This window comes from Podarcis raffonei, chromosome 16 (genome assembly GCF_027172205.1).
Source record: "Podarcis raffonei isolate rPodRaf1 chromosome 16, rPodRaf1.pri, whole genome shotgun sequence".
In the NCBI taxonomy this organism is placed as follows: domain Eukaryota; kingdom Metazoa; phylum Chordata; class Lepidosauria; order Squamata; family Lacertidae; genus Podarcis; species Podarcis raffonei.
The window spans coordinates 38,751,242-38,772,487 of NC_070617.1; the positions used below are offsets into that span (position 1 = coordinate 38,751,242).

The following is a 21,246-nucleotide window of genomic DNA, read 5'->3' on the forward strand; positions in this document are numbered from 1 at the left end:
GATGCGATCCTGCGCTGCCCAAGAGCGAGCATATAGATGTCTCTCTCTCTCTCTCCATATGTGACGCGGCCATATTTGCGGCGTGCGCTTGTCTCTGGCAGTAAACAAGCCCCAAAGTCTCGGGCAAGACAGACGGAGCGACGGACAGGCCGACGGAGCCCGAGGGAGCCGCGCCGCGGAATTTCAGGACATTTCGCCGCCTCCTCCCGCCGATGTCGCTGCTGCTGCTCGGCATGTCTTACAAGCCAAACTTGACCGCGCACATCGCGGCGGCGGCGGCGGCTCCCATCAGCCAAGGTAAGGCGCCAACTCCGCCGGTCCCTCTCGGGGGCTTCTCGGCGCGGCGCCTTGAGCGCACGGAGGATCGCTATCCGGCACCGGCTCGCCTTTGGCAAGAGGCGGCGGCGGCGGGGGAGGGGGAGCCCCGCTGGCCCCGGAGGCGAAGCAGGCGCCGCGCTGCGCCCTGGATACCTGGGCGAGCCCCGCCGCCCGGAGACGGGCTCTCGCCTCCCTCCCGCTTCCCCGCTCAGGTCAGATCCGCCGAGCTGATTCATCTCCGCCATTATGCACTTTTGGGGGGCGCAGGCGGGGCGGGGGGGCATCGGAGCGGGTGCAAAGTTTGGCTGGGCGGCCAAGCCCCCTCTCCCGGGCAGCCCGGCCAGGCTGCGCCCCGGGAAGCCGGCGGCATTGGCGGCGCCGGGGCGAGGGGGGCCCGGGGGCTGGGCGGGGGGGGGGGGGAAGGGATCAAGGAGCGGCGGGTGGAGGATCGGTCCTGACGCCTCCTCCCCCCCCTTCCCCTCCATGATCGCCTCCCTAGAGCGGCTGATTGATTCGGATCAAGGCAGGAAGCGAGGCGCGCTGCACGCCTGGGCGAGGGCCGCTGCTGGTGGCGGGGCGCAAGTGCGCGAGGCGCCGGGCGGAGGAGAGGCGCGGGGATCGGGGATCCCGCCACGTGCAGGCGCCCCGCAAATGATACGGGTTTTTAAAAAAATTATTGCCTATATAGATGTATATCCCAGCTTTTCCTCCAAGGAGCTCAGGCTTCTCCGCCAACTCTCCGCGTTTAACTTCCACAACAACCCTGGGAGGTAGGTCAGCCTGTGCTTGCCCCCCAGGGTCGCATCCAGGGAGCTGCTTCGTGGCTGAGTGGGGCGGAGGGGATTCGCACCGGGGCCTCTCCCGGGTCCTAGTCGACACTCTCCCCACTACACCACACTGCCTCTGATCTCATGCACCTTCCTGAAGATGAGAACCTTTGGAAGCGGCCTCATTGCGAATCACTATGTCTTCTGAGCGGCAGTGACTGCAGGCTGTTGGGTAGGGAATCATTTTCTCCCCGTCAGCTGGTACCTGAGAGCCTCTTATCTGAAGGTGCGGCAGAGGGGACCTGCACGCAAAACGTTTGCTGTAACCCAGGGTTCCCCCAGCTGCTTCATTCAGCAAGCTTCATTCAGTGTGTCCATGGATTTGTGATTTAAGAGCATATTATTATTATTATTATTATTATTATTATTATTATTATTATAATAATATTGCATTTCGTTGTGTTACAATTTGAATTGCTAGGACAGGCCAGAAAAGCATTAAGTAGTTCACCAAAACTGTCAGCAGTTTTCAAGTGGTCCCTTTAGCAGAAAAGTTTGGGAACTGGTGCTCTGAGACGCCTTGAGAGTGGCATTCTGCAAGGCAGGCTCACTGCTTGTTGAGTGTGCCATTCAAGAGACGTGTGCATCTGACTGATGGGCATTGCCCCAGGTGAAACTTCATTGTCACCAATATCTACTTCAGTGCATGTTCTCACATCCAGCTGCCTGTTGTGACCAAGTGATGTTCATGGATGTGTAAACTGCCCCTTAAACAAGCCTTTACTGTTTAGAAAAGTTGGGTGTTTTGACCTTAATCTTCTTATCAGTTAAACCTGTCATTTGTGTGAAGAGAGAGCCTGGGTTGTTTTCAGTGTTAGTCATACTCCTAGTAGTCCCATTGAAATGAATAAACATTACAAAGGTCCATTAATTTCACTGGGTCCGCTTTTGAGTAGAACTTCATTGGAGAAAACCCTGTGTTTCACTTTCACTTTTGTTTCTACTGTTTTACTTTATTTTGCCTTTCTCTTCCACATCTTCCCCTTCCACACACACACACACAAAAAAAAGTTTTCTTTGGTTTAACTTTCCTCTTGCAAACTGCAGAAAACTCTCTCTGTGTTTTACAATACTTATATCCAGTGCTATTTTTCTGGAAAAAGAGATGCTGGAACTCACCTCATTCTCTTAGAATGGTAATGGCGACCACCTGAGAGGTGCTGGAAGTTCTGGCTGGAAAAAAGCCCTGCTTATATACCACTTGAATAAAACACACAGAACATGCTCAGAGGCACCCTGATCTTTGTTTTTAAACTATGCTGTATGTCTTTTACACATGGCTTTGGTTGATTGATCTTGAGTTTCCATCAAAAGACAAAGGAAATTCAGCAGGCCTAAAATTTCCCGACTCCTGGTTTAGCATACTTAGTCCTGAAAGACTCTCACAGCAGCTTTTCCAAAGATCCTCACTGGGGAAGAAGGTGGGCAGAAACCTAGAATGAGATGGCTCTGCCCCTCCTTGGCTTCACCCTCCTGTCAGTCCCCCCCCCCTTCTGCGCTGCTGGTCCCAGGGGGGTCTGTCCATCACTGCAGCTGGAAGCTCTTGAGGCCGAGAGAGAGGCAAGCCTGCCTTTGCTGGGAATTGCCAGGCAACCGCTCCCACTGAGGTCCTCTGAGGCAAGTGTAATTATTTCTGTGGTCATCCAGACTTTAAAGAGAAATTGCTCCAACCATAAGCAAAGGGGTGGGGGAAGTGTATGCAAAGTTCCTACGGGGCACTTCTTGGTGGACAATTTCCATTTGCCTCCATTTCTTGGCTGCTACCTGAGAGTCTTGTAATTGGAGAGGCTGAGGATTGGACCTGGGGCTTTCTGTGCAGAAAGCCTGTTCTCTGCCCCGGAGCCCGGGTCCCCTGGCCTGGCCTGGCCTGGCTGTCCTCTCCGCCATGCACAGCTCAGCCCTCTGCATGTGGACTCAGAAGTCAGTTCCGCTGTGTGGGCAAAACCAGGCAAGTTCAGCAGAATTACTAATATAACCAGATCCCCTGTCAGATGCAGATTTTTGTGACTGAAAAAGGACCCTGAGAATGAATATCTGCCTCAAATTGCCATTTGGGATTTCCTCTGTAGCTTCTCTCTAAGGCTAAATTGGTCTGGTGTTCTGGTGTTCCTACAACTCTGAGGCAAATTAGGATCGGAGAGAGTGGTGGGCCTGTGACTGAGTTGGCATCTGAGTCACATTCCCCTTAAGTCTGAGTCCACTATTCCATCTCTCTTTCCAAAGCAAGCAGAATCGCTTTTTGAAGGGTGTCCTTGAAGGCACGTGTGGAGAACCTTTGTCCCTCCCGGTGGTGCTACAGCTCCCACCATCCCTGGCCATTGGCCATGCTTTCTGGGGCTGATGGGACTTGTAGTTCATCAGCGACTGGAGGGCCAAACAGTCCCCACACCCGCTGTGAGGCAGTGGGTCAGGACTTGCCAATAGGCCTAAATGCCACAACCTGCCCACTTGCCCACCTTGTCGCTGCGGCCCACAGCTTTTTGGCTGGAGCAGTGCCAGCACCAGCAACTCCTTCCATGCTGAGGAAAGGTGATCAAGAAACAGAGAGGGTTAGGGGGAGACTGAGGGAAAAGGGCCAGAGGTGGTGTTGAAGGAAATTAGGAAGTGAGAGAAAACACTAGTATTTTTTAATAATAATAATAATAATAATAAATAATAATAATAATAATAATAAAGCCACCTTGGCTGTTATTTACCCACCCTTGGCCTGAAGGTCCCAGGGTGGGTCTCAGCAATTTAAGATACAACATCAAAAACAGTTTAGAACAAATTGCAATCGCAAGAATAGGACGGAGTCAAATAAATAAGGAATTGAAAAGAGAACAAGAGGGGGAAACTCTAATAGAAGAAATGAATGAATGGAAAAGGTGAGGAAGGTGGAAAGACTGACAGTTTTTTGAAGAGGAGGGAATAACTTACAAGTTGAGTGTGAAAGGAAAATGGGAGAAGAAATTATAGGACATGGGTAAAAAATACTTTGAGAGGTGTGGGGTGAGTGGGAAGGGGAAAATATAAAAGAAAAGCTGCTCCATTTACTGCCTCTGGCTCAGAAAAATCTGCTCAAAACTGAGGTTGGGTTGTCACAGTAGCTCTTTGAAGAAAAAGCAGTGGCAAAGAATTTACCAATTTCCAAAGATGGATTGGGTATCTGTAGAAAATTCTATCAGTAGTGGCCAGGGCTCGGCTTGATTAGCCCTGCCCTCCATGTGCCAGAATCTTGTGACTGCTGTTTTCAGCTCTCTTAAGTGGGTCCCGGAGGTAGAAAGTTTGCAGACCCTTCTGCTTCAAGGTTTAAGCTGTCCTGTTGAAATTAATAATTGGGACTATCTATTGTTGTAGCAGAAACTTAGCAGAAACTTAGACTTTGGTTTCTTAAAGCAAATGCTGCTGATTAAAGAGTTGTTTGAGCACATTTGAAAATTAATTTGTAGTTCTCTCTCTTTCTCTCACTCTGTGTGTCTAGTTGTTTGTTTACTATGCATTTGAACACCCCTTAAGATACCATAACCAAATGTTGCATGTGGGCTCCTAAGATCAAGCTGCAGGTTTTCACCCATGTTTGGATTCAGCTGGACACCATTTTGAATCAAGATGGTGGACTGAACATTTTCAGTCTGCACTATTTGAACCAGTGATGTCCAAAGGGATCAGGCAGACGGCCTTCTCGGTAGTCGCACCCTCTCTGTGGAACACCCCCCCTTCATGCGTCGTCCTGGTAATTTGCAATGGGTTTTGTGCAGGAGAATGTCCTGGTGGGTTGTGCCCTTCAAGACCCCTTGTCTGAGCCTTGTGTGTTCATATGCTTGGAGCCTTGGATTTGCAAATGTTTTTCTTCAGATGCCTCATTTTGGCTTTGGAGCTTCTAAATTACAGTGAGCAGAAGCAACATTTTATGTCTTTTAAAAAACAACACCTAAATCAGAGTGGAAACGAGATATTTGGAAAGAAAAGTGTAGCGGCAACCAAGTCTCTTGGGTGTCAGTGGAAGCCCATTTTTAATTCCAGTTTCAAATCTTGTGTAGTGATGCTGGTTTGGCTGCCCATCTATCCCCCACCCCCCAGCAAAACATTTGCTTTTGTCCTGTGTTTTGGACAGAAGAATAATTGTGATGTTTTAGATGTGCTTGGAGCAAGGGACATCCTGCAAGAGTTGACCGAGGCAACTGGAACCAGTCTCTCCCCAAATCTCTTATGCTCTTTAACGAAACCTGATAATATAATAATTGCATTGTTTTTGAAGGCCCTTCCACAACCATTTCCAGGGATGCTCAGCCTCTCCCCATTTCACCTGTACTGCTTCTTTGTGCCTCATCCATTCTATAGAGAAACTCTTTAGGTGGAATTGGGAAGGGGGGAAGTAAAGAGCACTCATCAGTTTCCAAAATGGTTTCTCTGTCTGCTTTGTACACCAGCCCTTCCTCTCGCTAAGCGCTAATGCCAGCACCCTGGCGTAAGGCCAAGGGAGTTAGACAAAGGAGCCCTGGCAATTGAATATCTCGGATTCTCAGTGATATGACTGCAAATGCTCCCTGTCTCTGATTAGGCAGCTTGGCTTGAGCGGTCAGGGCTGGAGGGGGCCTCTCTCAGCCAGCCAAATGAAATACTACCCCCCCTTAACACACACACACCCCAGATTCAGACCTGTAAACTCTAACTCTGCTTGCAGATGTGAAGGCAGATTTTGCTTTTTAAATGTAGCAGGAATTAAGAGTGATTGCTGTGGCTTCCCTTACTCTCTTAGCCTGAAAAAGGCTGAAGGAAGAATGCTTTCCTGGTCAAATTTCTGCCTGTTGTGCTAATATTAAAGACACAGGAATTCTGGTTTTCAGACCGGGGGCGGGGACTTAACCCCAACCCCTTCTTCAAGCCAAATATGGGGGAAATCCAAAGCCAATAATCATCAGCTGTGACCCACCCACCGCTGTGGGGCTGGAAAGTTTTGAAGGCCACTGTAGGTTCAGTAATGTCTTTTCTCTCCTCTACCCCAGTGTCATCCTGCATCAGACAGTAAGTGTCCTTAGGCATTCCAGGTGGCTATGATGTGGGGTGGGGGAGGCTTTTAAAGGGCTTTTTTGCTGCTGTTAATTACCCACTTAACTTTGATTTCCCCATCAATTAGGAAGCAGAGAGAAGGCAGCTCCCAAGCTCTGCAGAAGGGAAAATTTACTATACTGATGTGTATAACCTCTCTTAGGAGTGTCCCCAGTGGACCTTGATATATGCTCGCCCCCTGCCCCCCCCCCATTGGTTGCCCATCACTCTGGCAAAGTTCCTCATTAACACCGTTTGGAGGTGCCAACATTTAAAAAAAATCCTGCTCCTGTGGCTTTATAAACAGCCCAGCATATGGAAATTAAGTGGGGCTTTTCTTGGCAGGGAGCAAAACAATGGAAAGGCAGAATTTGTCTGTATCGGGCTGCTGTTGCAGGCACAGGAGCATCAACACTTAACAGTAAAAAGAAATAAAAGCTGGCAACTTCAATACCAATTCTTTTCCTTCTCTTCATGGTTCCCCTGCAAGAATAGCCACTTTTCGTTCTGGCAGGACTCCTGAGCCTTAGAGGGAGAAATGCAGCTACGCTGCAGTTGTTTGATATATTCAACAGGTGTTGCTTACTATCTTTCATATTATTTTCTTAAGTCACATTGAGTCATGCGCATTTGTATAAATAAAGCATCTAGCAAATTTCTTGCCTTGGTCATGGCCTGGATGAGAGCCTCAATCCAGATAAGAATGAGGCGCTGCTAGTTGGTGGTTCCCTAGGCCAGATGGCGGAGAGGTTGTCTGCTCTTGATGGGGTAACACTGGTTCTGAAGGAGTTGGGTACACAGCGTGGAGGTCCTTCTGGATCCTTTGCTGTCGCTTGAGGCTGAGGCAGCCTTGATGGCACAGAGCGTCTTCTGTCAGCTTTGACTGATGGCCCAGCTGTACCCTTATCTGGACAGGGACAGCCTAACTTCTGTTGTCTATACTGTGGTAACTTCTAGGTTAGATAACTGCAATGCCTTTTAAGTAGGGCTGCCTTTGAAGATGGTTCAGAAACCAGCTGGTGCAGAATTCAGTGGCCAGGTTGCTCCCCGGGCCGGACGGTTTCAGCATCTAATGCCAATCCTGGCCCAAATGCACCGGCTGCCATTTAGTTTCCTGGTCCAATTCAAAGTGCTGGTTTTGATCTATACATCATCAAAGATTGATCCGCCAAAGACTGGATGACATCGACTTACAGCGAAATTATATGCTGGGGGGAGGTGTTTGCTCGCCCCAGAACATTGGTATCACTTTAACTTACTGCGTCCCATCATACCTCTCCTCCCTTTCGACTGTTGCCCATAGACTGGCCTTCACCAAAGCGAGGTTTAACGTTTTCCCCTCAAATGTCCTGAGACATAGATTCTCAAAGGGCCAAGCCCCCGCCGTGTGTGAATGTGATAAGGTGACGCCGGAGTCGCTCCAGCACATTATGTTCTTTTGCCCCTTGTTCAATGTGCCACGGGCAAATTTGCTGGGACCAATCATTCAGAAACTAGAGGGTACCCCACCAAAATTCCACCTTGCCCAAATCTTGCAGGACAAGGATACCCACACGACCCTGAAGGTGGCTAGATTCCTGGTCGCTGTCCTTTCCCAAAAGCGACGACAAGGAGCACTACAAGCTAATTAAGGCGTAGTATGCCTTTCCATCTTATAGTATTTTATTGTTATAGTGGTGTTTTAGCGACTGTTTTTTGTTTTTGTTTTTTCCCCCCTACGGCTTAAGCTGTCACTTATGTGTTGTTTTTACCTGTATGGGCCTATGGCCGTAATAAATGAAATGAGTATACATCCCTAAGCAGCTCAGGACCATAACACCTCAAGGCCTGCCTCCCCCCATATGAACCGACCTGGACCCTGCAACCATCCTCTGAGGCCCTTCTTTGTGTGCCTTCCCTACAAGAGGTCTGGAGGGTGGCAACACGAGAACAGGCTTTCCTGCGGTGGCTCCTCATTTGTGGAAATCTCCCTGAGGACGCTCATTTGGCGCCTTCATTACATATATTTAGTGAAAACATTTCTCTAGGACCAGGTGTTCAGCTGATTAACATTCTATGGTTCTTAAAAATGTGTTTGTGGGAGAGAGGAGTTATGGTTTGTTTCTGTTTTATGATGTATTTTGTGTTGATAAACCTGTGATCTTCTGATGAAGGGTGGTATACAAAAAATACTATTACTATTAATGCTACTGCTACCAATGTAATACATGCCCTGGGAACTTATGGTAAAGGCCAGGTAATTAACAATAATAATTTGCCAGTCATGTGGCTGTTAATAGCACAGGAACCCTATCAAAAAAGAGAGTGGAAATCCTAGCTGGAAACCACTAACTATGCTGCCTGCCCAAATTATTTATTTATTAGTTTTATATACCTTACCTTTGCCTAAGGTATATTACCGTGGACACGGATTCCCCGCTGGAATGGACTGACTGGTGCACCTGGCGAGGGGGGTGGGCTCCTGTCCTCCCTCTCCACCTTGGCACCCTGGCTCAAGAGGGGTTTGTTTTGTTCCTCCCAGCAGTAGATTTGGACATGCTTCATTCTGGATTGCTTGGGACAAAGTGCCGGCTGGCTTCTGGGTCTTGTACCAAGCAGCCGGGGGCAAGTGGGGGTGGGGCTCCTGCACGTTCAATAGGCAGCTACACCAGCTGAAATTCCCAACTACAATTTAGGTAGTTGTAAGTTGCCAACTTATATAATAATAATTATTATTATTATTAGTAGTAGTAGTAGTAGTAGTACCCCGCCCATCTGGCTGGGTTTCCCCAGCCACTCTGGGCGGCTTCCAACAAAGATGAAAAATACACTAAAATGTCACATATTAAAAACTTCCCTGAACAGGGCTGCCTTCAGATGTCTTCTGAATGTCAGGTAGTTGTTTATCGCTTTGACATCTGATGGGAGGGCGTTCCACAGGGCGGGCGCCACTACCGAGAAGGCCCTCTGCCTGGTTCCCTGTAACTTGGCCTCTCGCAGTGAGGGAACCGCCAGAAGGCCCTCGGCGCTGGATCTGAGTGTCCGGGCAGAACGATGGGGGAGGAGACGCTCCTTCAGGTATACCGGGCTGAGGCCGTTTAGGGCTTTAAAGGTGAGCACCAACATTTTGAATTGTGCTCGGAAACGTACTGGGAGCCAATGTAGGTCTTTCAAGACCGGTGTTATATGGTCTTGGCGGCCGCTCCCAGTCACCAGTCTAGCTGCTGCATTCTGGATTAGTTGTAGTTTCCGGGTCACCCTCAAAGGTAGCCCCACGTAGAGCGCATTGCAGTAGTCCAAGCGAGAGATAACCAGAGCATGCACCACTCTGGCGAGACATTCTGCAGGCAGATAGGGTCTCAGCCTACGTACCAGATGGAGCTGGTAAACAGCTGCCCTGGATACAGATTTGACCTGTGCCTCCATGGACAGCTGTGAGTCCAAAATGACTCCCAGGCTGCGCACCTGGTCCTTCAGGGGCACAGTTACCCCATTCAGGACCAGGGAATCCTCCACACCTGCCCGCCTCCTGTCCCCCAAAAACAGTACTTCTGTCTTGTCAGGATTCAACCTCAATCTGTTAGCCGCCATCCATCCTCCAACCGCCTCCAGACACTCACACAGGACCTTCACCGCCTTCACTGGTTCTGATTTAAAAGAGAGGTAGAGCTGGGTATCATCCGCATACTGATGAACACCCAGCCCAAACCTCCTGATGATCTCTCCCAGTGGCTGCATGTAAATGTTGAAAAGCATGGGGGAGAGGACAGAACCCTGAGGCACCCCACAAGTGAGAGCCCAGGGGTCTGAACACTCACCCCCCACCACCACTTTCTGAACACGGCCCAGGAGGAAGGAGCGGAACCACTGTATGACAGTGCCCCCAGCTCCCAGCCCCTCAAGACGGTCCAGAAGGATATTATGGTCGATGGTATCAAACACCGCTGAGAGATCCAGCAGAACTAGGAAACAGCTCTCACCTTTGTCCCTAGCCCGCCGGAGATCATCAACCAGTGCAACCAAGGCAGTTTCAGTCCCATGATGAGGCCTGAATCCCAACTGGAAGGGATCCAAATGGTCCGCTTCTTCCAGGCGTGCCTGGAGTTGTTCGGCAACCGCTCGCTCAATCACCTTGCCCAAGAATGGAAGATTTGAGACTGGGCGATAGTTGGCCATCGTGGCCGCATCTAAAGATGGTTTTTTAAGAAGCGGTTTAATAACCGCCTCTTTCAGCGGGTCTGGGAAGGCTCCCTCACGGAGGGAAGCATTCACCACCCCACGAAGCCCATCGCCCAGTCCTTCCCGGCTAGCTTTTATAAGCCAGGATGGGCAAGGATCCAGGAGACAGGTGGTTGGCTTCACTTGTCCAAGCAGCCTGTCCACATCCTCGGAGGTAACAGTTTGGAATTGATCCCACTCAACTTGACTAGACAGAACTCTAGCACTCTCCCGCCCCGGCCCTGCTCCCACGGTGGAGTCTACTTCTTCCTGAATCTGAGCGATTTTATCTGCAAAAAACTTTGCAAAATCATTGCAGGAGAACATGTGCGTACTTGATGTTGCAGGTGGTTCCGCTAAATTGTGAACCACCTGAAAAAGTCTCCTGCTTCTGTTTTCTGCAGATGCAATAGAGGCGGTGAAGAAATTCTTCTTCGCCGTCGCTATCGCCACTTGGTAGGCTCAACGTTGAGCTCTAACCTGTGTCCGGTCAGATTCGGAATGAGTTATCCGCCACCGGCGCTCTAGCCGTCTCAACGATTGTTTCATTGCCCTCAGATCCGTGGAAAACCACGGGGCTGTCCGGGCTTCATGCAATCGGAGAGGGTGCTTGCTGAAAACTTTTCTATTCCCCCAGGCTTAAGCAGGCAGATGAGAGGTACACCCCTTCACAACGGTCTACTGATGTTTGTTTTTCATTTCTCTTTGCTTTTAACTTTTTTTGATTTTATTGTCTGGCTTTATGTTTTTATATTGTTGCAAACTGCTACGATATATTTTTAAGATACAGTTGTATATTATTTTTTATGTTTTTTTGTATTTTATGGTTATGACTATTGTTTATATATTTTGTTACGCAAATCACTTGCTATGGATCTTTCAGATAGTAAAGCGGTCTATAAATGGAAACGGCAGCAATAATCAGAGTGTAATGCCCCAGTGTATGGGGTGTTAGGCTTCCCTCTGGTAGTACCTCTGGTGGGGGACGCGTCATGCTCCTTCTGGGGTAGTTTGTCCACCAATGGTCCCCACTCTGCACTCAGCTCTCACCTGTAGCTCCTGGAAGCTGTCAATATGCAACAGCTGCCACAGCCCGGGAGTGGCTTTGACTGGTTGGCTAAACCAGGCAATTATAGCTGATGGGTCACAAACCCTCAGTGAGTTAGGGACTTCCCTGCATGCAAAGACAGACTCTGGCGGATTGAGTGGACAAGACCAATAGTGGGTCCAACCAGGAGCGTAGCAAAAGGGGGGGCAACTGCCTCCCCCTAAATCAAGTAAAAATAATAATAATACTTAACTAAGTGACCAGTTGTGTTGCAGATAGCTTGGTTCTGCCCCCCTAACATTGATCCTGCCCACCCTAATATGAATCCTGGCTACACCCAGGTCCAGTGGCCCAGAAGGTGGTTTCTGCACATGCTGTAGAGAAAAATGAGGGTTCGTCCACCTGGATGGTGCCTTCTACGCCTCCTTCCAGCACCTGCTGCAACCAAGCTGGTGCCAAATGTCTTGCTTTCCTTTCCTTTGGACCACATCAGTGAGACCCGAGTGTGAGTGTGTGTCTTGTTGCCTGGGCAGTCCAGGACCTCCACATACTGCCCAGGCTTGTTCCCCAAGGAGGTTGCTTTGGTGCCGCTAATACAGCCGTTTGCTTTGATTCCTGGAGGCGCAGTGCATTGTCTCAAGACAGACGGATGTCAAGAACGACAGTGCCCCTGAGCTATGGCCATTCTATGAAGGGAACATTCAGTGTGGTCTCTGCTGTTTGGCAGCAGCTTGCCAGAACTTCAGGCTGGGTTCTCTCCCAGCCTTTGCTGGAGATGCCAGGGAGCGATGGACCCTGGGGCCTTCTGCATGCAAAGGATCGGGAGTAGCTGATGCTCGTTGGGACTGGTGGGGCAGAAGGTGGCAAGCTTAAATGGTAGGCAGCACATGAGCCAATGGCAGGCACAGGCAGTTCATGCTACCTTTGTCCACGGGGGCCTCCTTTTCCCTGCTGAGTTCTGCAAGAGCAGCGCTGAGGCTGATGAGACAGCAGCCGACAGGGAATGCCAGTGCCACCCCCCCCAAAAAAAGACTAGCTGTAAGGAGGAAGGCAAGCAGGTGGGGGCTGCCAGTGAGCGAGGGGCCCTCCGCTAGAGCAAAGCCAAGCCCATGCTATGCCTTTGACTGCAGCTGGCAATTCACTGCCAGAAACCATCCCAAATCTGCCTCGGGAGCTCCTACCATACTTTGCTGCTTTCCAGAGCTGGCCACATCTCGGAGCAGGGTTGCCCCTTACAAGTTTGGCCTGGATTTGATGTCCTTTTTGGGGTGCAGGAACCCTTTCAGGATCTGGGGCTTTCAAAGCAAGCATGGCTATGTTTTTCTTTCTTTCCTTCCTTCTTTCCACCCTCCCACCCGCACTCTCCATCTGAGCTGAGCTGGCACAGCGACTAATGCGGCCATCTGCACTGTGCAAGGAGGGCTGGCACCGCAGCCAAGTCCAAAACCCTCCTTTTGTTCTCGGGGCCTGCTGCTGCGGGGCTGATAAGGCGCGCTCTGTCTTGGCCACTATGTCTTACTACGTCTTCGAGGCAGACGGCAAAGGATCAGGTAAAGGCACCCAAGGTTACCCAGTGGCTTGGCATGGGGGGGGAGCTTAGGGGGGACAGGGACGCTGGCTTAAACTCATCAGCAGCCTCTAGGGCAAGCTTAGGTGCGCTATGGGGGAAGACGGCCCCAGGAGAAGGTGCAGGGGGGGAGATGACATGCCAGTCCAGTTGGAGATCCTCAGTGCCTCCCTTCTCTCTGTGTGGCCTCCCCCACCCCGCATGTTTCCTGAACATTGCATGTTGCGCTCTGTTTTACAAAGGGAAGAGGCCTTAGCTCCTTATTGGTGAAGAGTACAGTGGTACCTCAGGTTACAGACGCTTCAGGTTACAGACTCTGCTAACCCAGAAATAGTACCTCGGGTTAAGAACTTTGCTTCAGGATGAGAACAGAAATTGTGCGGCAGCGGGAGGCCCCACAAGCTTAAGTCGTACCTCAGGTTAAGAACGGACCTCCGGAACGAATTAAGTTCTTAACCTGAGGTACCACTGTATCTGCTGTGTATGCAGAAGGCCTGGGGTTCAATCCCCAGCTTCTCTCGGTGGGGAGATCTGCTGACCATCCGCATGGCTAAGACTGAGTTAGACAGACCAGTGGTCTGTTTTGGTCTTCATGTGTGTAGCTGAACAACAGGCTGCCTGTGTGGGCACACCTCTCCAACAAATGGCTGGGTGTTCTCCATTTTGGCAGCACTCATTGGCAGTCTAGGGGAAGGGCTATCCTGGCCAGGTGAGGAATTTTGCAGCGATAGATCAGGGGATAGCGAAGCAGCACCCAGTCTGGGACACAGATGCCAAGGCTACAAATAACATTTTATTTATTCCCATCCGCTTCCCTTTCCCCTTCTGCTCCAGCAAGAGACCAGCATTTCTGACAAAGGCCTGTTAACCTTGCCACATCAGTTAAATAAATAAACGGTTATTTTTATACCACATATAGACTTTAGGTGAGCTGTTCACTTGTTGGACTCGGTCTCTCCATCTGCAATATGGGGAGAATAATGGTGACCTACTTTACAGGGTTCCTGTTAGGATGTCCAAGATAATCTATGTGAAGAACTCTGAGCGCTTGGGAAAAGCTTTCATAGACAGCAAATGTCAATGTGTTACGATTGCCATGGTGTCTCGTGCTTCTACTGATCAGGACAATATGGTGTTTATTTTTACCACTGCATTAGCATAGCTGGCAACTATTAGCGGAATGAGGAAGATAGGTACTGACTAGTGGGGTGCCACAGGGTTCTGTCTTGGGCCCGGTCTTATTCAACATCTTTATCAACGACTTGGATGATGGACTCAAGGGCATCCTGATCAAATTTGCAGATGACACCAAACTGGGAGGGGTGGCTAACACCCCAGAGGACAGGATCACACTTCAAAACGACCTTAACAGATTAGAGAACTGGGCCAAAACAAACAAGATGAATTTTAACAGGGAGAAATGTAAAGTATTGCACTTGGGCAAAAAAATGAGAGGCACAAATACAAGATGGGTGACACCTGGCTTGAGAGCAGTACATGTGAAAAGGATCTAGGAGTCTTGGTTGACCACAAACTTGACATGAGCCAACAGTGTGACGCGGCAGCTAAAAAAGCCAATGCAATTCTGGGCTGCATCAATAGGAGTATAGCATCTAGATCAAGGGAAGTAATAGTGCCACTGTATTCTGCTCTGGTCAGACCTCACCTGGAGTACTGTGTCCAGTTCTGGGCACCACAGTTCAAGAAGGACACTGACAAACTGGAACGTGTCCAGAGGAGGGCAACCAAAATGGTCAAAGGCCTGGAAACGATGCCTTATGAGGAACGGCTAAGGGAGCTGGGCATGTTTAGCCTGGAGAAGAGGAGGTTAAGGGGTGATATGATAGCCATGTTCAAATATATAAAAGGATGTCACATAGAGGAGGGAGAAAGGTTGTTTTCTGCTGCTCCAGAGAAGCGAACACAGAGCAATGGATCCAAACTACAAGAAAGAAGATTCCACCTAAACATTAGGAAGAACTTCCTGACAGTAAGAGCTGTTCGACAGTGGAATTTGCTGCCAAGGAGTGTGGTGGAGTCTCCTTCTTTGGAGGTCTTTAAGCAAAGGCTTGACAACCATATGTCAGGAGTGCTCTGATGGTGTTTCCTGCTTGGCAGGGGGTTGGACTCGATGGCCCTTGTGGTCTCTTCCAACTCTATGATTCTATGACCTTTCAAAACCAGAATGTTTAACCTGCTAGCTTTGTATCTTACTCAACATTTGGTAATCATGCTCACTTTGTACGTTTTCTTTTTCCAAAGCTGGGAACGTCCACTCTCCTTCCACCAGCATGGCAGGCTCAGGGCAATACAGACAGCTTATAAATGACTACGGACCCCCATCTCTAGGTTACACACAAGGAGTGCAGGTAAAAACTTCCAACATTCTGGGCTGCCAGCAGTGTGTCTCTTGTGCCATTTATTCATTCATTTATGAATGAGTTCCCTTGAAACATCCCCAAGGGTTTGACAATAAAAAACATATATAAGGACAATTTCAAATCCAACAGAAACAGACTGGGATAAGAACCTCATTTGAAAAGACTTGTTGAAAAAAAGGGAAGTTGTCTATATTATTAATTTATATACGTACACCACATAGAGTTCCAAATTAGTAGTTTGCAAAATATAAAAACAGAGTGACAGAAAAGTTAAAATATAAATGTCCCCAATTAAAACAGTGCAGCAATTAAAATCTGGAGATGGGCTGAGAAATCGAGGAAATGCCTGTGTAAGTCAACAAACTGGTCGTGATGTCACTTAATAGATTAAATTTAAGTGGATGGATTAAAATAAATATTACAGTTTCCAAACAGAAGTGATTTTGACCAAATTCAGCACTGAGTGATTATGTGATTCAGGTACATAGCGTTTTTGCTGTGGGTGTGGCATCTAAGGGTTCATGTTTATTTGTTAACAAGCTTGTTTTTCACAAGCGTCGACTCTACTTTTAACCTGCTCGCCTCAATGATGGCATTAATAAATATTGCAGCTTTCACGTTCAAGTTGCTTTAAAGGTGCAGTGCTCACTATTTGGGGCTTCCCTCGGGCTTGATCCAGAAGCTGCGGCTAGTGCAGAATGCTTCAGCACGGCTGCTGTCACGAATGAGACCCTGTCTGCATAGAACCCCTCTGCTCAGGGATCTGCATTCGTTGCCCATTTCCCATCTGCTACCCAGACAAGCTCAGTGTGTTATTAGCATATTAAGCCCTCAACAACCTGGGAACCAGTTTACTCGCAGGATCGCCTTACCCCTTACATGCCCACTCAACTGCTGTGGTATGTGGAACTGGAACACCTGTAAGAAATAGTTATCTTTGGGGGGGGGTTACACATTGCAACTCCCAGCCTGTCAACACCAGAGAGACGTCTGATTGAAACCTTTTTGTTTAGGCAAGCCTATGCAGATGGCTGTGGGCAGGATTCCTGCACTACGGAGGGTTGGACTAGATGACATTTGGGGTCCCTTCCCACTCTAATATTCTATGTGAAATGTTGATGTCTTTCTTCTTTTTAGCTACTATTGATTTTAATGATCTTTTAAATATTTTAAAGGACCCATTTTTAACTGTTTTTATTGATAATGTTAATACTTGATAATTTTGTAAGCTACTTAATAGGATTTTTACAATCAAGCAATATATGTTTTTAAAGTACAGTAAATAAATAAAATAATGAGGGGAAAACCCTCCCGTCCCGATATAGCCTGCACTAAACAGCCGGTTTGTTGGTTCTTGTGACTTGCTCTGCTCTAATTCAGATCCCATTTCTTTCTGATGCCAGGGAACGAGTAGCAGTCAAGTACCACAGAGCAAGTATGCAGAACTTTTGGCCATCATAGAAGAATTAGGAAAAGAAATCAGGCCTACATATGCTGGAAGTAAAAGTGCCATGGAAAGGTTAAAACGAGGTAATGAAGCTAATATTGAGAGAAATATTTTAGGCCGTATTATTTACACTAAATAACTTGACTTAAGGACCTAGTCCACAAGATTATGAGGAAAAGGTCAAAAAACACAGTATCTGATAAAGGTTTATTAATAAGAGTGGTCCAGGTTGGGCTTCTAGTGGCCCAGGAGCTCCCACTTTAAGCCAGCGTAGAAACGAAAATGCCACCTAGTCCCACCCAAAGAGAAGGCCACCCATTTCTAACCTGTGCAATTCATACCAAGAGCATATGAAGTAATATATGACTTTTAACGTATAGGCGCCGTGGGTTAAACCACAGAGCCTAGGACTTGCCGATCAGAAGGTTGGCAGTTCGAATCCCGACAACGGGGTGAGCTCCTGTTGCTCAGTCCCTGCTCTTGCCCACCTAGCAGTTCGAAAGCATGAAGTGCTAGTAGATAAATAGGTACCGCTCTGGCGGGAAGGTAAACAGCTTTTCCGTGTGCTGCTCTGGTTCGCCAGAAACAGCTTAGTCCTGCTGGCCACATGACCCGGAAGCTGTTTGCCGGCTCCCTCAGTCAATAAAGCGAGATGAGTGCCGCAACCCCAGAGCCAGCCATGACTGGACCTAATGGTCAGGGGTCCCTTTACCATGACGAAGACTGTTTGTTCTGATACCTGGCAACTCCTCCCAGCCCCAGGCAGCATAGCCAATGATCAGGGCTAATGAGAGTTGCAGTTCAGCAACATTTGGATGGCACCATCTTGGATACACCTGGATTAATGGGTTGCTATGCGCCTGTTTCCCTGGCCACCTAGAAACATGCTTTGCCCCTCTCCAAAAGTATTTAAAGATAAAACTTTCTTCCTTATAAAAAATGCTGCAATGGTCACTGAACCGCTTCAGAAAAAGGGGGAAATATTTGCCGTATTTTTCGCTCTATAAGATGCACCAGACCACAAGACGCACCTAGTTTTTGGAGGAGGCAAACAAGAAAAAAAATATTCTGAAACTCAGAAGCCAGAACAGCAAGAGGGATCGCTGCGCAGTGAAAGCAGCAATCCCTCTTGCTGTTCTGGCTTCTGTGATAGCTGCGCAGCCTGCATTGACTCCATAAGACACACACACATTTCCCCTTACTTTTTAGGAGGGAAAAAGTGAGTCTTATAGAGCAAAAAATACGGTAACTCAAAGGCATGCTCCACCAAGGAAGTTCTCCTGCAAATGTCCCAGTGAAATGAAAAAGCAGCTATACCTTCATATGAAACTGGCAAAAAGTCAGTGCCTCCCAAACTGTATACAGTTCTTAAACCGAGGCGCACTTTCCCTAATGAGGCCTCCTGCCGCCGGTGCCCTTCCACCGTTTGGATTCCGTTCTTCAGACCAAGGTAAAGTTCGCAAACACTTCAAGTTTTGCAGAGTTCGTAAACCGAATTGTTCGTAAACAGGACTGTTCTTAAACTGAGGTACCACTGTGTTGCTTTTGTAAAAGTAAACACAAGCAGACTTTATGTTTCTTATTTTGCAGGCATCATTCACGCCAGAGGACTAGTTCGAGAGTGTTTGGCAGAGACTGAGCGCAATGCAAGATCCTAGCATCTCTTCCCGTGGCTGCAAGATTTTTCCACCTCTTATGAAAAAGGGACACCAGTTCCTTTGGAGACTACAGAAGGCATTCAGAGAGATCCCTTAATTTGACTCTACCACTCCCCCCCCCACTGCCATTTCCAAGAATGTGGGCCGCAATCCAAAGTAGCACTTGGGAGGCAACCAAGGGCTTGTGTGCCCAGTGGAAAGTTTGAATCCCCCCAACTAATACATCCACCCTGTGCCATACTTCAAAGAGCTTCTGAAATGCCTCTTGGTTTCAAAAGCAGCTCAGCATCCAGCATGGGGGGCATTGGTTTGAGAAAGTCGAAAGGTCCCCTTGGGTGGATAAAACTTGTGCTGTCTTTTTTCCTTCTGGATCCTGGCCATAGTCAACAAGATTATCCTTCCTCTCATTTAAAGTGGAGTTTGCAGTATTTCATTTAAGTTGAGGCATTCCCTGAATTAGTTGGAATTTTTTATTTAAAAACTGCATTCCTCTCTCTTAATTCTCTGTTCTGCCTCAGGTTGCTCCTTCAGCTAACAGTGTTCCCCATATCCAGTGGTTTTCAAACTGCATTCTAGGAAAGGTCTACGGCTCCTTAGCTTTCTAGGGACTTCTCAGTAACAATATCAGTAATGTTGGACACGCTCCCCTGAAAAGGGAGCTCCTCTGCTGCCGCCAGTATTCCTGTGTAATGTAAAAGGAGCGCTGGTTATGTTCTAGGTTGCAAGGTATGGTTATGTGGGGCATTGGCAAAGCTAAGCAGCTCCAGACATCACACCCCATGGATTGGGTGTACACAACCCCGAGTCCTCTGCAGTGCAGCAGACTTCCTATGGCAAACGCTCAGCCTTTGCAGAACAGCATAGGAGTAAAGGGCTCCTTGAAAGCAAAATTTGAAAACAGCTGCCTTAATCCTCAAAGCATTCATTTGGCTTCACCACTAAACCATTTCTTACCAGACTCCTTTAAGTTTGAGTACAGATATTGTTTCGTTTCACCAGCTGACAGCCTAATTTCTAATTTGGTGCATGCACCATAAATTTTGTTCAAAAATTATCCCCGCTCCCCACCATTTTGCATGATTGTTAAGTGTTTCCATTAAAAGTGCATGAGTTCTACAAAAAGACTATTCTAACCTGTCACAGGCCCCAAAAGCAACTCTATTCCCCCAGATTTAAATTGTAACTTTGCCAAAAAAAATAATAATTTCCAAATAAGTGACTAAAACTGTTATTTGCATCTTTGTATGTATTTATTACTTGACGTAATAAAGCTTATTTTCATTAACAATTTGGTACTGTTAAGCAGCAGGGGCCCAATTACTCGAAAGCATTAAAGCGTAGATTTATTGGAACATCTGAGAGATCCCTCAGGAAATCCAGCATAGGAACTTGGTGATGTGGAAGCATAAAGGATAAAAATAAGGTAAGCAAGCATGATGGGGGAATTACCCCTTACACCATTCTGAACATGCAATATCCAGTGACATCACACAGACCCATTGAGCTCAGTGAACTTCATTGGTCTATGAAAGAGCTTTCCAAACTGTGTCACAACATGTTAGTGTGTTGGCTGCAAAGTGTAGGTGTGTTGCAGGAATGCTCTTATAAGGGGTTAGTTTGGCTGTCAGTTTGCTAGTAAAACTGAATTACCCTGTTGCGAAATATGCATGTCTAAAAAGTTTGTCACCAACATGCAAAGACTGAAAAGCTCTGGTCTATGACATAGTTGGTGGTCAGCCGGTACTGCTCATGGGTTCCCGTTTCCCTCCAAATCCACTTTCCAGCACTGTCAGCTGTTGCTTTAAAGAGATGGAGGCTTCTGCTGGTGGGTGTTCAACCTTCCTGACTGACCACCTCTACCTGACCAGAGTGTATGCAACCACCCAAAAACTGAGGAATGCTGGAAGAAGTGGCAGAAGCCACCTTGACACCTTCACTTGAGCTGAGAAGCCTTAGCAGAACTGGCTTTCATTATACATTATATAGAGCGGAGGTGGAAAATTTGGGACACTCCAGCTATCAGACTACAGTTCCCTTCACCCTTTTCCATTGGACCTTGATGAACAGGGCTGATTGGAGCCCAACAAAATATGGAGGGCCACATCCTTGCCTTAGAGGGTTCCACTGGCCCCAGTGTGGTGTAGTGGTTAAGAGAAGTGGACTTGTAATCTGGGGAACCGGGTTCGCATCTCCGCTCCTCCACCTGCAGCTACTGGGTGACCTTGGGCCAGTCACACTTCTTTGAAGTCTCTCAGCCCCACTCACCTCACAGAGTGTTTGTTGTGGGGGAGGAAGGGAAAGGAGAATGTTAGCTGCTTTGAGACTCCTGAAGGGGAGTGAAAGGCGGGATATCAAATCCAAACTCTTCTTCTTCTACCACAATTTGCCAGGAAAGGGAGTTGCTGCTCTGTTCTCTGCTGTGTTTAGGACATCAGTTAGCCAGAGTGAGCTTCAAGGTCAGCAGCAGGTGACAAAAAGGGACCACTGTTCTAGCATGTCCCTATAATGAAGTATCATTCCACCTTGGTTGAAAGCAACTTTCAGCTTGAGGTTTTTGGTTTGTTTCAGCATCCATACTTGCTTGTTCCCTTGCCACCCACTGGACATCCACTCCAGCACTGTTGAGGCAAAGCAGAACATTTATGGAGGGAACATATGGCCTTCCAGATGTTGCCAGACTCCCAACCCTCTTCAGCCTCTTTCAGCAAGGCCAATGATTGGGGTAGATGGGAAAAGAAGTCCAGAAGCCACTAGAGCACGACAGGTTCTCCA

At 48.0% G+C, this 21,246-nt stretch overlaps 1 protein-coding gene across 4 annotated transcripts; it reads left to right on the top strand.

The window, feature by feature from the left end:
* Positions 1-30: 30 nt before the first annotated feature.
* Positions 31-19,762, top strand: CDK2AP1 (cyclin dependent kinase 2 associated protein 1). Of its 4 annotated transcripts, none has more exons than XM_053368527.1 (5): positions 31-297; positions 15,251-15,357; positions 16,773-16,899; positions 18,407-18,706; positions 18,753-19,762. In XM_053368527.1, the coding sequence occupies exons 1-4, from the start codon at positions 213-215 to the stop codon at positions 18,472-18,474; spliced, it is 387 nt and encodes a 128-aa protein (XP_053224502.1). In that variant the 5' UTR covers positions 31-212; the 3' UTR covers positions 18,475-18,706; positions 18,753-19,762. The 4 variants fall into 4 exon arrangements, with proteins under 4 accessions (XP_053224502.1, XP_053224501.1, XP_053224500.1 ...); XM_053368526.1 differs by lacking the exon at positions 31-297 and adding an exon at positions 435-530; XM_053368525.1 differs by lacking the exon at positions 31-297 and adding an exon at positions 980-1,088.
* The last annotated feature ends 1,484 nt before the right edge of the window (positions 19,763-21,246 follow it).